This window comes from Ostrea edulis, chromosome 4 (genome assembly GCF_947568905.1).
Source record: "Ostrea edulis chromosome 4, xbOstEdul1.1, whole genome shotgun sequence".
Taxonomy (NCBI): domain Eukaryota; kingdom Metazoa; phylum Mollusca; class Bivalvia; order Ostreida; family Ostreidae; genus Ostrea; species Ostrea edulis.
In genome coordinates, this window is record NC_079167.1 from 60,402,574 (window position 1) to 60,421,526 (window position 18,953).

The 18,953-nt window shown below is 35.2% G+C and overlaps 1 protein-coding gene and 1 long non-coding RNA gene across 2 annotated transcripts; one reads left to right on the forward strand and one right to left on the reverse strand.

The window, feature by feature from the left end:
- Nucleotides 1-666: 666 nt before the first annotated feature.
- On the reverse strand, nt 667-2,823 carry LOC125671630 (uncharacterized). The gene is made up of 3 exons (XR_008802518.1): nt 2,266-2,823; nt 1,324-1,427; nt 667-1,076 (listed from the first exon to the last, which is right to left on the reverse strand). It is a non-coding gene; the product is annotated as an uncharacterized LOC125671630 (long non-coding RNA).
- Nucleotides 2,824-12,124: 9,301 nt separating this feature from the next.
- Nucleotides 12,125-18,738, forward strand: LOC125669074 (uncharacterized). The gene is made up of 3 exons (XM_048903520.2): nt 12,125-12,409; nt 14,497-14,609; nt 17,253-18,738. The coding sequence occupies exons 1-3, from the start codon at nt 12,125-12,127 to the stop codon at nt 18,736-18,738; spliced, it is 1,884 nt and encodes a 627-aa protein (XP_048759477.2).
- Nucleotides 18,739-18,953: the final 215 nt, after the last annotated feature.

Below are 18,953 nucleotides of genomic sequence, written 5' to 3' on the forward strand. Positions count from 1 at the left end.
TGGGTTTTCATCAGTGTGTTTAGATGTGCATGAGCTCGAGATGGCATAATACCAATACCCAGTATGGAGAAATGAGGGCAACAATTGAAGAGCAAGTCAATTTTTTTTATTGATTTAATCAATACAAAATTCACATGGCCATTGGGTCCGATTGCTAGTTTATCATTAGTGAATAATTCCAAACATTTCCCGGAATTACAGGCGTAACAGATACATAACACACAGGCAATTTGTTTGATGGTGTTAAGGATACCTAGGGCACAAGGTGCGAGTCCCTCTACCCTCATGTGCTGTGACGAAATTCCTTTGCCTCTGAGGAGTATCAAGGATTCAATGCACCTGAGTGATGCTATGATTTAGTTGAAGCAACTTTTTTTTTAAAACAAATGTACGATTCATACATGATGCATACAAAAAAAATTCAAGCACAACATTCTAACAGAAATGGCCAAAAAATAATACATCAATTTTCTAGAAAGCATCAGCTATACAAACATATTTCAAATAAAATGTGTCCGCACCCAGGAACGGGACGAGGACCCTGCTTTCATGTTCCCATTGTTTAACTCTTACAACTATTATATATACTGTAAAGCTATTACTACATATACTATGATAATATTTCATTCTATAAATTATTTGCAAAAATATACTGTTGCATGCAAGACCAAACAGATTGTTACCCAACGGTCAGACCCTATATCATGGTTGTTCCCAGTCTTTTTTTATTTGTAAAAAATAACACAATTTGTTTTCACAACCTACTACTCTATATGACTTTGGTTCAAATTTAAACAAAAGCAAAGATAAAAGTGTTTCACAATGATTTAACATTTTTAAACAAGATTAAAATAGAGCACATCTGTTTGACCAACATATTTTTTATCTGCTTTGCTAGAATGTCCAAATAGCTAGTATTACGTTTTGTCCTCAATGCAAAATGTAGCACTGCGTCTTCTTTATCAGGATGGAAAAATTCACTGCACAGTGGAGGTGGTTGAGCTGGCAATGAGCATGGTAATGGTTCTGATGACCCTTGAAAAACCAAATAAGTCTCCTTCATCAGGACTGATGGGCTGGAATAAATGGACACTATTTAAAATTTTATGTATGCTTTATATCCTTATATATCAATTGCTATTTACTATATGTATTGCATTTTGATAAATACATTTGTAATAAAAATTCTCATATTAACTTTGTTATTGCTGTTTTAAACTTGATTGAAAGAAAAGTGACAAATGCAAAAATAGTAAAAATGCCATGCCAATTAATTTTGATATGAATTATGATAGTGGATTATCTTTAGAAGTACATTCTTACTAATTGGTGGATCAACAGGCTTCCTACGAACACTTGAACTTCGGGAAGCTGATTTTAAATTGTTGGTCCCCCTCCTTCGTTATGTCATGCAGCCTTGAGGAATTCTCATTAAAAGATAGAACAGTAATCATCAACCTTTCCCAATAAAAAAGGATAAAATAATTGTTACGATAGTACTATATAATGTATTTACTGTTATTCTTTTATTATTTTGAAATAAAATGTCCCCATGTAAATATTGAAATAATTTGCAGTGGGGGGGATCCTGATCATTCAGAGGGGGGGGGGGGTATCCCGAAGGTCGGAACCCTCCCCTTTCATCAGAAAATATTGCTAAAAAACACCCACACATATAGATGGTGGAACCCCCCCCCCCTTTAACAACTAAAATTTAATAATGGTATAACCCCCCTCCCTTTCCAAAATTCCTGGATCCGCCCACGATTTGTGTAAATTAAATTAGTGAAGAGAGGTTTTCATCACATGTCATTTTTGGAAATAATTTAATTTAATTTTCATTAACGTATAAATCCAAAGGATGTACATGTAGGAGTTATAACAGGGGTTACAGGCCACCCACTCTACACCCCTCAGCCTTCACTTGATTGATCAGAATTGGTATCTTTGCAATATTAACATTTAATCGTGTTGGAAAAATAATATTGCCCACTAAAAGAGTAATAGAAGTCTATGTATATTTAAATTATGCAAAGTTCTTGATAACATTACTAAGATAGGTCAGTGGATCTATATGACAGAATATGTTTAAACGGCAATCTAATCCAGGGTCCTGATCAGATGGGGGCATGTTAGAAACTCGTCATATGGTACGTGTATTGTAATTTATAAAGTGAAAAAAGTTTATAAACGTCACAGACTACAATAAAAATTATCAACTTTCTTACCGATGGAATCTTCATAATAAAGTTACACACGACCTACCCTATTTTTCTCCAGCTTGACGGCAGCCTGGCGCTTGGGTTTAGGCTCGGGCGAAGAGAGGAGGGCAAGGTTGAGGTCGTCCACTTTCCTCTTAGAATAAATCGATAGAATCACACCAGAGCAGAGGCGTTTTTTCGCAGGAATTACAAATTCTCTCATCAGTGAAAACTGAGCCTGGAAACATCCGTCCGTGAAATGTCCACTACAAACAACAGTATACTGGGACGATCCTGTCCAGTCTGCACGGGTCAGTCTCACAAATCGAGTCTATGCTGCTCTCTGTCGCTCGTCCTTCGGGAAAACATGGACGGAAATGGTGTCCGAGGGCCTGTTGTTGCTTCCTACAACTACACACATGCGTCCCTTACTCTTACTTGCCATTTCTCTTCGAATATTTTCTTCTTTTATACTCTCGTCTTGTTGTGAAGAAACCGCCAATGATGGGTTGTGACGTCAGATCCGGTATTACATTTTCAGTCTCGTTTTCGGTATCGTAAAGGTGTGAATTTACGAAGAAGGTTGTTTTTGCCCATTATATCGTTTATTGATTAAAAAATAACTGAAATAATTTTGCTATCGGTATTTATTTTTAAAAATACACAAGACAAACCAAAATGTATATTTGACTTCCGGGACACTTTAAGTTTGCAATCAAACTGATCTTGTGTTATATATTCACCCATCACCCGTTATTATGTTGTAGATAACTGCCATATTATTTTTCTAGATGGGGAGACCGTCTTTTTAGGAGATCTGCATAAGTTTGTCAATTTTATATTGCCTATAGAGATCACAGTGTCTCATACTCTGAATAAACTATGACATACTAGCAAAACCTGTCCTGAATTAATAACTACATTAATTATGGATGAAAGGTTGAGATAACGAACAATGATCAACCTCGTAACTCCTATAAACAATACAAAATAGAGAGTTGGGTAAACACGGACCACTGCATATACCAGAGGTGGGATCAGGTGCCTATATGATATGATTTATGTTGATTCTATCTACTTTATGCTCTGAATCCCTTGGGTCTATTTGCACTATCCTCTGAATCCCTTGATCCATCTTCTTTATGCTCCCTTGAGTTTATATATTTCATGCTCTGAATCCTTACATCTTTCTATTTTTATCCGTCATTGAACTCCATTTTGATTCTTTTTACCCACTTCCAAACTTTGCTATAATCTATTACCACTTTACGGCACATGTAAAATTATTATGTTGTCATCATTGTTCTTTTGTGAGCCGCTTTATTCGTAAGCCTTTTTCTGCAAGTTTATATTTGTATGTATTGTTATACAACGACAGGTATATTCTTTACATGCTTTCTGGTGATATTCATACGCCATTTTGTGATCTTTTATTATTGTACATATCTTAAATACTTTTAGATATAGACCTGTGGGAAATTAGATTTTAACTTGGGCGTTTATCCTGAGTCATCTCCCGATTTCCGTCTTGATTTTTGGTCGTTGATTTCACTTCTACATCGGAAATATCCTATTTTCAATCGCATGCAGTGTTTTGTTAGATATGTATCTGTCCTATACACTTATATAAACTTAACCAAGCAGTAACACATAGTGAGATTGAGATCAAAAGTGACCTCGTCTAAGTGTTATAACCCCAGACCCTGTACAATTTGGACTGAGCAAAACTCAAGCTGCAGTGAGCTGTATTATGTTAGGTAAAACAAGATTGGGAATTGACTGTTTTACATCACTGTTAGAAAAACTTTGCATGCTTTGTAATAATCTATGATTCCTTGATAGATTGATTATTGTTGAACGTCCCTTTCAAGATATTTTCACTCATATGGAGACCTTACCATTGCCGATCAAGGGCTGTAAAATGTAGACCTATGTTCGGCGCTCACGCACTTTGAGCAGGAAGTGATCTTTATCGTGCCACATCTGTTCTGATACGGACCTCGGTTTTTGCGGTCTAATCCGAAGGGCTGCCCTATTTAGTCACCTCTTACAACCAAGGGGTACTGAAAACCTATTCTAACCCGGATTCCCACGGGAATAATAGTTTATGAATTACAAAATGTTTAGTGAAAGCCTCTCCTTAACCCTGTCCTCAAGGGTCCTAAAGTTTGATTTATATCGTAAACGCCTAAGAACTCAGTGGGCAATAAGCCTGTATAGTTCTTTAACACTTTTTATATAATTTGCTTTTTAGTTGGTGTTTGAATTTATGTTCAGTAATAATTTCACAAATCCGTCCTTAGTTGTACGCTAGATTTTTTCCCATTTAATGCAATTAAACCGCCTATGTAGATAGTTTTAGTTTAATTTAATGAAAAGTGAAGATAACGAACAGTCTTCAATCTCTGTGGGGATCAGGTGCCTAGGAGGATTAAACATCCCCTGTCGATCGGTCATATCCACCGTGAGCTCTGTATCTTGATTAGGTAAACAGAGCAATCCACCGTCAAAATCAGTGTGAAGCTTTTTACCCAACGACAGGTTGTATTGGCAAAATAAACCGTTATAACGACCATAGATTTTAGCATAACTCATAAATACCATAAATCTTCAATAAATTGAATGTTGTTTTCTGGTCAAAATATCGCTGAAAACAAATACTTTAGACAAACACTTGATATTGCAATATAATTTATAATAAAGTGGTATACATATAAATAAACAAATTAGTTCAATTATGAAATTTTACCAACATACTATCAAGTACTTTGGCATACTCCGTGTATCATACTTTTCTTTTACAGTAGACTTCACTTTACTATTATCAAAACTAGTGTAAAATCTATTACTTTAGTGAACAAGAGCTCCAGAAAGCGAGGCATCACCTCAAAATATAGGCAATCAGTAATCGTAACTTTCTTTTCTATGACATCTTGTAGTGACCTTTCAATTTTGCCCCCCAAATCAATAGGATTCTTCCTCTTTTCATAACAGAGCCACCTGTGAAGTATCAAATTAATTGAGCAAACGATGAGATGACGACAGTAACGAACAGTGATCAATGTCAAAATTACTATAGAGAAATCAAAATTAATAGTAGGGCCAACATCGACCGCTAGAGATACCATAGATGGGATCAGGAGTATAGGAGGAGTAAACATCCCCTGTGACACCCACCGTGAGCCCTATATCTCGATCAGGTAAACGGAGCAATTCGTAGCCAAAATCAGTGTACCAAAAACGGTCTAACAATTGGTATGAAACATATCAGACAGCATTTAAACTAATGATAGGTTGTATTGGCAAACTATATCATTATAACAACCATAGAAATTGCGAAATGCTTACTTGAAACGAGACTGTTAAGTAGCCTACCGCGGTTTAAACACTAATAATACGCACATTAACACCATATGCAGGCGATAATGGAATGTTTTGGTACATAAATGTGAGAAGTTTACGATGGAGAAGCTGAAGTAATCACATTTGTCATAAAGTTGAGTCTCTAGTTTGCCGTTATTATCTATGTTTAATAAAATATTCAATGTGGCCGGTAAAGTACCTATAAACTTTTTTGTGACGTCCCGTGGTGTCGTTAACCTTTGAACCCCATAATACATTGTATTTTTCCTCTCTTGATAACAAAGCTAAATGTGAAGTATCAAATCAATCGAGCGAAACATGTGGCCTGTAGAGTGTGCTTAGATTTGTACATACTCACCCATACATGAACGGTTCGGTATTTATATCCCCTTGAATTGCAAGGAGATAATAATCGCTCGCCAAAGCCTAGTGACTAGGCCGCTCGCTTTGCAACCTTTCAATTCTTGATCCCGTTGCTGCATCAAACGTAAGACATTTAGCAGGTATAAAATCTATATTTATCGTAAACATTGCCGAGCATGTTTTGTCACCAATTGAGTGTGTTTCTCCTAAATCATATGGGTACATATGTAGTCATGGGTTAGTATGAAGTCCCATTACTAGAAATGCTATGCAATCTTGTTCATTCTTATAGTAAAATTTTCGTAACATTAAAAGCAAACATAGCTCCACAGTCGTCCATCAACGGTGATAATTGTTATACGCAATTTCCGAATTGTCTTTAAGTTATTTTCCTTTGTTGAACTCTTACTTACGATGAAAGACGCGAATGCTTATCGCTGCGTTCCTATATTGCTTAAATGATGAATGCCAGCTATTATGCAAACACCCGGACCACAGGAAAACAAAAATTTAGAAAGTGTATGAACGTTTGAGAATAAAATAACCCAAACAAAACTGGATATTCACCAGCTTCCTTTCTTAAAAGTGTCGATTGCGTCGAAGAGGAAATGGTATGAACACGATTTGAGGTGAAAATTTTGAAGTTTTATCTTTTAATTTTTAGAATGCTTAACTAAGGTATTTCTGATGGTCAGCAAAAATTTGAATGTCAGTTGTCAATGTATATAGGAGAGAGCTCACAAAGCTCGTGCCATGTTATTGTTTACATATAGGCTAAATATACTTGTAAAAAGTCGATTCAAGCAGATTTTTTTAATTTACAAGTTAATTATGAACATTATTTGATAGTGTCTATTCTTTAGTACATCTCATTTTGTTTTAAACATGTTATTTTCTATTAAGCAATCTATATGTAAACAAGACATAGCACGGACCTTGTTTACTTAACGAAGAACTTTGAGAGCTGCATCTCACTTGTAACTCAAAAACTAATATTCACATTTTGGTGACCATTAGAAGTACTTTATAGCTAAGCATTGTAAATATTAAAAATGAAAACATAAAATCTCTAGCTCAATCGTTTCCATACCCCTATAATTCCATGGCCAAATTCAAACAATTTCTTCCTGATATTGTCAATTAATAGATACTACCGGCTAATATATTATAAACAATTCACGCTTTAATAACTTGTATTAGTTTTTAAATCGAGGTAAGCTACTGACAAACAAGTTGATGGTACAGGGATTTCAACAGTCTCGATTGAAGTCAGCATTTCGCAAATTCTATGGTCGTTATAACGATCTAGTTCGTCAATACAACCTCGCATTGGGTCAAATGCTGTCTGACGTGTTTCATACCGATTGTTAAGCCGTTCTTGGCACGCTGATTTGGACTGCGAATAACTCCGTTTACCTGATCAGGATATGGGGCTCACGGCGGGTGTGACCGGTCAATAGGGGATGCTAACTCCTCCTAGGCACCTGATCCCACCTCTGGTGTGTCCAGGGGTCCGTGTTTGCCCAACTGTTTATTTTGTATTGCTTGTAGGAGTGATGAGATTGATCACTGTTTGTTATCTTCCCCTTGCATTATCACTCAAATATATGTGACCTGTCTATAGTATACGCAAACAGCTTGTGTCCACCCAATAATTCAATAGAATACTGAATGATATCTCAGAAATTACACTCTCCTCAACCAAAATTTCTAATCAGATTTACATATTGTTTTGATATTTTGAAACAATCCTGAGAAAGTGAAATTCAAATACAATAAACCAAAGAAGTTTCTTTCGTTCATGAGAACTTAGCTGCTGATACGATATGGATTACACACTAATCATTCATTGTCCATATCTTACACAAAGAACTGCAAATGTGACACAATCTCTCTTAAAGGAGTGAGAACCACAAATGAGTCTCCTAAACTAAATGCATACTGGTAGGTTTCAATTTCCGTTAACACCTGATAGATATATGATAGCTTAAAATATTTATAAACGATTTTTAAAGTTTGTTTCATTTATTGAGAACGTATTAAAACGTTCCACTCGTCAGACTACTTTTAAATAAAATGTCTTATGATAATATCCTGCTCTTCATTATATGTATCTAGGGATTCAAGAACTGTATGCAAAGTACATATACAAACTGAAATAAAGGTTGTGTGATGTAACATTCCCTGATAATGCTTCACTTTTTAATTTTTTTTAATTCATACACATATATTTACATTTATATTTGCCTTCGATATCTTTACCTATTGTAATGATAGATATTTTGTTATCAATGCGGTGCAGCTGTGAACAAAATGCGTATGGATCTTGTTATTTATAGACGTATATTTTAACGGCTGGGAATTCCGACAGAAAATGAAAGTAAAATGTAAAAATTAGAAACAAATTCAGTTTTAACAACGGACCCATGGGCCACATCCCTCACCTGAGTCACCTTCGCCCATATTTAAAGATTTTCCCTATATATTCGCATGTAAAACTTTATTACCTATTGTGGCCTCAACTTATCCCCATGATTTTTATAAACTTGAATCTGCATTATGCCAGGAAGCATCATGTTAATGTAAACTTCTTTGGCCTTATGGTTCTTCAAAAATAGATTTTTTGAAGATTGTATCTATATATTTATATGTAAAACTTTGATCCCCTATTGTAGTCCCATTCTACATGATTTTAACAAACTTGAATCTGCACTGTCAGGAAGCTTTCATGTAAATGTTAACTTTTCTGGTCCAGTGATTCTTCATTACAAGATTTTAATGTTTTTCCCTATATATTTGTATGTAAAACGTTAATCACTTATTGTGACCCTATCCTACCCGAGGGGTAATGATTTAAACAAACTTGAATCTGCACTATATCAGGAAACTTTCATAGAAATTTGTACTCTCCTAGCCCAGTGGTTCTTCGGAGGAATATTTTTAAAGATATTTTCTATACATTTGTATGTAAAACTTTGACCCCCTATTGTTGCCCAATCCTACCCCCGGGGTCATGATTTTAACAATCTTGAATTTGCATTATGTCAGGAAGCTGTCGGGTAAATGTCAGCACTTCTAGCCCAATGGTTCTCGAGAAGAAGATTTTTTAAATGACCCAACCCTTTTTTGCATTTTTGTTATTATCTCCCTTTTGAAGGGGGCATGACTCTTCATTTGAATATACTTGAAAGCCCTTTACACAAGGATGTTTATTGCCAAGTTTGGTTGAAAATGGCTTAGTGGATCTGGATAAGAAGTCGAAAATGTGAAAACTTTACGGATAGACGACGGACAACAGGCGATTAGAAAACCTCACTTGAGCTTTCAATTCAGATCAGCTAAAATACATTAGGGTATGAATTACAACGTTTCACGCCATAATGATCTACAGCGCTAACATGCTTCATGAAGTATGGCGGCGTGAAGCGTCGGAGTTCATGCCATCATGTATTTGAAAAATGACATTTATTTCTTGGATTACACCTAGGGAACATAAAGTAAGAATTGAACAGTTCTAATGGGCAGACTGCATAGGGTGAGATTTCTGTAGTCCAATATGAGTACTTATGATGGGGCATTTCTAAGTGAGATGGGAAACTCCTATTTTACATAGAATATAGGGAGAATATGTCATTCCAGTACTAGGAATACAATGCAATGTTCATTCTGATAGTAAAACATCTTTTCTCACTATCAGCTAATTTTTATAACATGAAATGGAAATATAGCAGCAGAGCAATCTATCAATGCAGTGTAACACCTGTGAAATTTTCACACTATTCTCAACACCTGAAATTTCCAATGAAATTAACATAAAATTAATGCACGTTTATATTGGAAATGCATCTAACAGATCTCAATGGACCATGACTTATGCACTAATTACTGTCAATTATTCATCCACGTCATCAGATTATGACAACATTTTCCGAAAGGTTTATAAGATTTCTTCCGGAAGTTACTTCCCGTTTGAGTAGAATTTAACAGCCGATACAAGATGGAGTGCATAGTCGTGATTTACTCTCCATATGTTGCCCATACACAAGATCACGATTTTTGTTGTTGAATGGATCAGAACTGAAAAGTCATTGTCGTCAACAAATAGTAGTAAATAGTAGTACTAGTACATAGACTTATATAAATTCAACAGAGTACCAAGTTTGTTGTTTGTTTTTTTTTAACATCTGCTATATGGTAATTCAACATGTTTACAATTACTACTCCGGTGAGGCGCGGTTTGATTCATTGTGAAGATACTATACCGATTTATCTTGATATGCTGAGGTGTCCATTATTACCTACATTTGAGGAATAAAAGTCTAGGTTCTTTTATAGCGGTATACAAATAATGGAACCGCAGGATAATTAAACTAAGTATGGAACAGTTACGCTACCAATACATTTATTCTTTATATTGATATCTTGTTACAAAAAGCTTTGTGCCACTTTCAGAGAACAGTGCTTTCATTGAGAAACAAAATCTTTAAACATTGAAACAATATACTTTATTATTCACAAAACGCTAGAAATAAAATAGGAGCTGTATACAATATATATATATATAAATCGACATATCCTAACATTATTCGCACTTATCTTGATTCTTTTCATTTATCATTTAAATTGATCAAATATTTTAAATTATTTTTCCACAGAAATACATAATTCTTTCCACTGACTTTGTGATATTTCAGCCATATATCGACGACAAACTGATGAAATTCATGGACCAGTTTTGGAGTCCCTGTGGTAGTACGCAAGGAGCCAACTCATAAAGCTTTCAGAGGATGTAAATTCGTGAAGCAGATGCATTCGATGCTGTTTTATAAAGTGACATTCGTTGGTTCGTAACGTAAGTATAAACTGATAACATTGAATCCACGAAATAACTATATCACCAGTAAAACTAGCCAATGTCACTTTGTTTTCTGTAATTTCAAAGAAAACTCGCTAAATTGTTAAATTGCTATATCTATCAAATTTACCATGCTTTATCATATGAAAGGTGAATATAACGAACAGTGTTTAATCTCGTAACTAATACAATCAATACAATATAGATAGTTGGACAAAGACGGACCCCTGGACACACCAGAGGTGGGATCAGGTGCCTAGGAGGAGTAAGCATCCACTGACGACCGGTCACACCCGCCGTGAGCCCTATATCCTGATCAGGTAAACGGAGTTATCCGCAGTCAAAATCAGTGTGCCAAGAACGGCTTAACAAATGTTATGAATCACGTCAGGATATCCATAGGATAGAAAGAATTGATAACATCATGTATTTCTTATACATTAAAAACAAATACGTTGTATAAAACACGAAAACGTTGATATAATGTCATATATGTATAATTTACAAATTAGGTTTGTCTTTTCTTCTAAGTTACAGACGTGCAAATTTTCAATACAGATGACACAGTTTTAGTGAAGGGTCAGGAATTCCCTTCAGAGTACTGAATAATCAATATCCACTCCTTCATTTCTAATTGCATAATTAGATGTCGATAGTAAAACATGGATGGGCGAAATGATGAATGTGATTTCTGCGATTTAAATACAGGCACATGCACTCTTTTAAACATAAGACATCGATGAATGAGGGTTATACAATCAAGTTTAAAGCAACAAGGTAAGAAAGGATCTGAACTCTTAAATAATTGATACAACTCACTATTATCTGAAACGTTTTTGATTTTCAACGAGAGAAAGAGCGAGCCGTGTTAATTGTATAGTATATTGTATAGAATGTCAAACTCGGTGATAGGTAGCAAATCGGCAATTATTAAATAAATACATCTGAATCTTAAAAGATCATAATCATGTTTGATGGCGACAGATAGCATATCCTACACACTTTTTGCACGAAATCCATGATGCATGGTTTTCACAGCACGCAAACGTACGTAACTCGAGTTTTGTGTAGGCATGCATACTACATGTACATATTATGCGAGTATGTATGTACTGGTTAAGAACTTTTCCCCTGATGTACATTATATTATTATATTATGTATTAATGGACATTTTCCTTCCAGATGACATACAAGCTTACCTTGTATAGACGATGGAATCATCTTGTAATCTTTATGATTATGCTGGGTCCCATTTTCAGTAAAGTGTGCGAATACCTTTTACCACCGACTATACAGAACTGTATAAGCAGATGCAAAACAAAACTAAATACAAAAGTTCTGATGGACCAGAGAGAAGAATCAATACATTACTATTGCCAAAACCAATATCTAGTGCAACGTGCCGACGAGACGTGGAACCAAGATGGTGTTCCGAAGATCAACATCAACAGTTTACAACAGTTCTCTGATATATTTGAACTATTTGATGTTGAGGAATCAAATCCCGTCAAGAAAATGAAAAGAGCAACACCTATTGTGAGAAAAGAATATCGACACTTGACCCGCAATGAAAGAGAACGATTTCACCGAGCACTGCAAGCAATGAAGGCTGACACCAGTGACAGGGTATTTTTTTCATCTTCAGAATTTGGATATGAATCTTGTGTATTTATCTGATACAAATACACTTTTCTATTATTTGAAACTTTTATGTATTAAAAACATTCGGATGGTTTTGAAATTTGAACTTATACCTTTATATTAGAGAATGTAAAAGACACAAATCCCCCTGGCAGTAAACCAATGAGCTGCAGAAATGAGTTCTACGGGGGGGGGGGGATAGGGCATACCAAGCGTGTTACAGACCCACTCCTTAGAAAAACCCATCATGGTACAGCGTCAGTTTTCTACGCACGATTGAAATCTGTTATTACTCTATTCTTGCAAATAATTAATTAATTACAACCCTTTGTGAACCGACAAATCACAGCTTCATATAATTTCGTTGTTGACGTAGCCATGTGAAGTTCCCAGCCAATTCGAACTCCGTTAATTATTGTATTAATTCATAATCCCGATAAATGGTACATGTAGATATTCGGTCTTCATTTATCATAAACACGAATAATTAATCAGCTCTTAACTATTGAAAAGTAATCCTAGTAGGTTATGAAAGCCTAGTTGGATCCCCGAGTCCACCAATCCCTTTTTAATAGAAAAGTATAAAAACGGACCAGACAAATCAAAACTATGGATAAAATCCTATATCCAAACCTATTTGGACGATTCTTTTTAACCGGACTGGACACATTTCGTCCAAAATATTTAGATAAAATATTGGTGGGGAAATTAGTTGACATGAACAGTTTCGTTTCTAAATAGAGAGAGAAAATATAGAAGCGTTTGAGTATGGAAATCAAAGGGGTTTGAATTCACTGGCAAATTAACTCGGCGACATCAACAAACGAACTTTGCGAAGTTGTGAGTTCTTTTTCCAAAGCGTTAGAATTCTGCAACAATAAACTAATTATTAATATGAAGTTATTCATATTTGGGTTTTTTAAATGTTTACATTATACACAATTTCCGAGTTGCGCAATAGTTGTTTCCATTTGTTTAACTCTTACGCAAATCGAGACGCAAAATACGTCTTTATACACATGAGGTGGGTACAGATGCTTATTGTTGCACTGATAGATTGCCTTTAGTATTTAGTCAAATCAATTTTTGGTTATAATAATAAATCAACAAGAGGCCCAAAGGCCTTATCGATCTCCTGAGTACAAGTGAAAAAGCATCACTACTCCCAGAGCCAGAGGCTATGGAATTTAGAAACAAATTCCTGTTCTGAATATCTAAGCTTAATTCTAATGTTCAGAATCAAGATGTGTTCTTAAAACGTCACTGTCCTCAAAAGTGCATACACCGATGAAAGGCTTTGCATAATATAATAGGTTGACATTAAAACATTAAAATATATGACTAATTTGCAACCATTCTAGAGTCAAAAGCCTGGGTTGTGAAATTCACCATTTTTTGTACATCCTTTTCTGCTATTCCTAGGTATGCATCCCAATTTTATACAGTATCAGGAAACTTACAGATAAATACTATATACTAAGTTTTGCCCCACCATGGGGTCAGAACCCCTACTCCAGAAATCATCAAATTTTCAATTTTTGTAAAGGACTACCTGCTCTTTCTAAATATCCATGTAGTTTTAATTTAGTATCAACAACACTTAAGAAGATGTTATTTAAGTGTTTTACAAATAATCACTATATAGTAAGCTTGGCTCTGCCCTGGGGTCAGAAGCATTGGTGGAAATTTACAATTTTGGTCGAGGCCTTCCTGCTCTACATCAGTATGCATTTAGTTTTTCTAGAAGCTTCCTTGCTTATCATTACTATATACTCACTTTCTCTGCTAGATGTCAAGGAGTAAAGAATAAGATTTTTAAAGAAATACATAAATTTTACAATTTTTACCCCAAAATCAAGGCCCCTTATACTGGAGTGTCATGAAATTTACAATCCCCGCCTCCTTCATCTACCGATGCTACCTATCAAATTTGGCCAAGATTGACCAAGTAGTTTCTGGGAAGAAGTTGTTATAGGACGATGGACGCGGACTATTAGCAATAGGTCACCTGAGTGACTGAGGTGAACTAATTAAAATGATTGTTCAACAACAATATATTTTGAATATTTCAGAACAGACAGCCCAATGCTTATGACTGGTTTGTGAACTTGCATCCGGCTGCTGTTGCACCCAGTGCTCATTTTGGACCCGCCTTCCTTGGGTTTCATCGGACCTACCTTTTTTTGTAAGTGAAAACTGTCAAGTTAAAAGAAATCATATTATCTGCAAAAACATTCAAATAATTCGCCATATAATCAGCTTCTGTGTGTTTTAATTAGATATTGCAATGGAAGTTGATAGGATTGATTAGGTTTAAATTTTTTCACAACATAGACGTCACATCAAACCAAATGATTTTTTTGAAAAATTATTTTCGCTAATTGTTGTGAAAGTATGACGAAGGCTCCAGATTTACAAGACAGATACCGTACTAAACACACTGGTATAAGCTGGTACTATCAAACTTTAGAAAGTTTTAGTTAGTGCGATCGCAAAATACTAGAAAGAAAATAACAATGTAACACCAGGTATGACAAAGTCAGATATTGAAAACATTCGAGCTTTTCCTACATTTTTCTCCTTGGGTTAATATCATATATACACCAACTTTTACCTCAACTGTGAATAAAAGAACAATAACTGCAAGTCTATTTTTAAAATAACATACATAGTATTAAAATGCAACAATTTAAATTATATATATATATATATATATATATATATATATATATATTAAAAGAAATAGAATAAACAGTACACAAAGTTAAAAATTTAACGCAAGCGCTTTCATTTTATAATCCTCAGGCGTTACATTTTAAAATAGTTTTGAAATGGTTTGACGTCATAAAGGCGTCCTAACATTTCACGTACATAACGACGTCATAAACGAATGAAGGGAAAATACTTTACCAAATGTGACGATCGGCGATGCGGAACGTGCCCATACTTAAGGGAAGGAAGTTCGTTCGAATTTAACAACAAGGAATTTACGGTAAATTCAGATATGACGTGCTCCACCAAAAATTTAATTTATGTTATAACATGTGCTGGCTGTGGAAAACATTATATCGGTGAAACTGGAACTACTCTGCGAACTCGTATACGAGTTCATAAACAACACATTTCAGCACCCGAATACAGAAAAATTAAAGTTAGTGAACATATAGATGTGTGTGGCCACGGACAATTTAGTGTATTTCCGTTTTATAAACTGTATACAGAAAATACTATTTCCCGACGAGAAAAAGAAAGACACTTTATTAAGACTTTAAAACCGGCTCTCAATAGCTTACTGTAAAATATGTTTACTGTTATTATCTATGACGTCATAATATGCTTAACGTAAAATCCTTTTCCCTTCATTCGTTTATGACGTCGTTATGTACGTGAAATGTTAGGACGCCTTTATGACGTCAAACCATTTCAAAACTATTTTAAAATGTAACGCCTGAGGATTATAAAATGAAAGCGCTTGCGTTAAATTTTTAACTTTGTGTACTGTTTATTCTATTTCTTTTAATATTTTATACCGGACACTGTGATTTTTTTTAAAAACACAATTTGGATATATATATATATATATATATATACCCATGTGTGTACGTTACTTGTATTCATCGAGATTATGTATTCGAGTATTGTCTTCACTTAAAGTAATTCCACCCTCCTGTGATGTCATCAGATTTTGCAAAATCAATGATTTATTTAGATTTATGCATGATAGGAACATAAATTTTGTTGGAGTCTTTTCCTATAGTTATTGTAAAAAATCTTGTTAAAAATAAAATATTTCAAAAGTCTAAGTTATAGATGAATAATCAATGATACGTTTCAAAATATTGAATCCAAGGGCAATAACTCTGTTTCTATTGATTTCTTTATCAAGTCTATTATGCGATGATTTCCTTTATTTTTTACATACATTTTGTATATTTTTGTGAAGATACAGTTTCATGAAATTGTTATGAATGCTACTATATCATCATAACCAGTTTTTATGAGATTTTGATAACGCTGTTTAATAAAAATTGCAATTTTCTGACGGTGATATATGATTCTGATTATGTACGTCTCATATCTTAAAAAGTGTGTTGACCTATGTATTTTATTTGATAATTTGTTAGTTTTAACTCTAATGAATGGAAATGAATACACAATTTAAACTTGTATCAGATAAAACTGCGAGTATGGAGTTACCTTAAGAAACGTTCTTTTGTTATTCTTTAATTATCATTAAACCTGTCAGTAATTGTTCATTTTCCTGTATGATTTTTCTACTTTGAATTTAAATGTTAGAATCTCACTACCACGTCATATATCACAATGTCGAGAAAACAAGAAATAACCATGCTACTAGTCCATGGCGATTAATTTTACAAACATTTGCACTGCTTGCATACGAATGTGTTTTTATATATGTATGTTATACGTGTAGGAATTTATCCATATGATTTATTGATTGATTGTGGTTTTACGCCGTTCTGGCAATATTTCAGCCATTTTACGGCGGTCCATATGATTTATGTAGTCACAGTATACATTCTATAGTAATAGTTAATGGTCAAATGCTGTCTGACATGGTCAATACCGATTGTTAGGCCGTTCTTTGCATACTGATTTTAACTACGGATAACTCCATTTACCTGATCAGGATATAGGGCTCACGGCGGGTGTGACCGGTCGACAGGGGATGTTTACTCCTCCTAGGCACCTGATCCCACCTCTGGTGTGTCCAGGGGTCCATGCTTGCCTGTTTTGTATTGCTTGTAAGAGTTATGAGATTGATCACTGTTCGTTATATCCACCTTTCCTTTTCTTTGATATGTAGATTCGAGCGACAATTACAAAAATATGAGCCAGAAGTGTTCATTCCATTTTGGGATTCCTCCTTTGACAATCTTTTGGAGGATCCCACTTCCAGTGCCATTTTCACATCTAGTGGCGTGGGTCCTGGAACAGGGATTATTCGGGAGGGTCCGTTCAGCGACTGGAAACACGAACACGCTGGTGTCTTAATCCGCAACATTGGATCATCAGGTAGCTTATTCAGCAGGGAATTCATTGAACTCTTTCTTTCTCAGAATCGTATTGAGGACATTGCCATTGATAGAACTAAAATAGATACCAGTCTTGAGTTTCACCACGGTTCTGTCCACAACTGGGTTAGTGGAACTCTCTCTGATATCAATTATTCTCCCGCTGATCCACTTTTCTTCATGCATCATTGTTTTGTGGACGCTTTATGGGAAAGATTTCGGGAGAACCAAATTCAACGTGGCTTTGATCCAGAATGGTATCCGTTAGTGGATGGAGGCCACGCTCCGGACGCACCAATGAGGCCATTATTGATTGGAAAAGAAGCTAATGGTGAAGACAAGTACCTGAAAAATAAGATCGGATATTCCAAAACATGGTCTTTGTTTGTGAAGTACGATGATCCACCATATAACTGTGATGTTGATTCCGATTGTCGATCAGTGCTGATGCGGTGTGAAAGGAAACTATGTCAACCTTTGACAATCGAAGAGCACGAGAGAATGCATTTTCAACATAGAGCAAAACGAGAGTTACTGGCTAATTTATCGACTCCTTATCCAGCTATGAAACGTAACTACGAACACACTCATTTGGGAAGAAATATAGATGCCACCCACCAGTTCAACTTAAAAACAAGTCCTTTTTACCACTCTTTTCAGAATTCCTTCGTGCTTAATGGTAAAGAGGATATTTCTAATTGGGTTTTTATACCAGTGATGATTTACAAAAAGAGATCGAATGGACAGAACTATGACGCCTTTCCCATTAGAAATGGAGTGCCGGATTTCTCATCTGGAGATGTATTTCAGCAAGACTTGAATATCAAAAGTAAACCGAGCAGCGAGCAGATGGGTTCCAGTAAAACAGAGAGATGCTCTCACATCGGATCTGGGATTTCTAAAGTATACGTGAAGACGTTTGGTCTGGACTATCGAGGATTTTACACTGATCATGCTCTCCTAGATGAACGATTCCCTTTGTCATCTGCTTTAAGCGCAGTAGGCGTTAAAAAGCCAGACAACAACAGAATCAGTCACGTGTTGATTACCGCCCATGATTCGTGTGGGAAGATGTGCACAGCCTATTGTCTCAACTCTAGTACTCGTTCAATTCCTACTGAATATAAAAAGTGTTCTGGCTCTTCTCGAATAAGTACTACCAAGCCATCCATGTACAGAAGCACAGTTGGAGAGGCTTTGCTTAGTGCTTATAATATTTCAAGTATCAATCCATCAATCTCAAAAGAGAACATTGCCATAATATTTCATTGTGGCTAGCAGTTTGTATGGAATTTTATTAATTCACATTGTAGTAGTGTAATATGATTTTAGAAAACTGATATAATGTCTTGCTGGCTTTCTTACTTACACATGCACCTAAGCGTCAATATCATTATAACTTGGCACACAGGTTCTAATTGTCAGGAACCAGTATTTCTAGATATAATTTACATTTGAAGGTAGAGGGAGAGAGAAAGAGAGAGTCTGAGAAT

Coding starts and splice junctions, on each gene's coding strand:
- LOC125669074 (XM_048903520.2), top strand. CDS start 12,125: ATGGACCAGAGAGAAGAATCAATACATTACTATTGCCAAAACCAATAT. Junction 12,410..14,496: donor AGGCTGACACCAGTGACAGG/GTATTTTTTTCA, acceptor TGAATATTTCAG/AACAGACAGCCCAATGCTTA. Junction 14,610..17,252: donor CATCGGACCTACCTTTTTTT/GTAAGTGAAAAC, acceptor TTTGATATGTAG/ATTCGAGCGACAATTACAAA.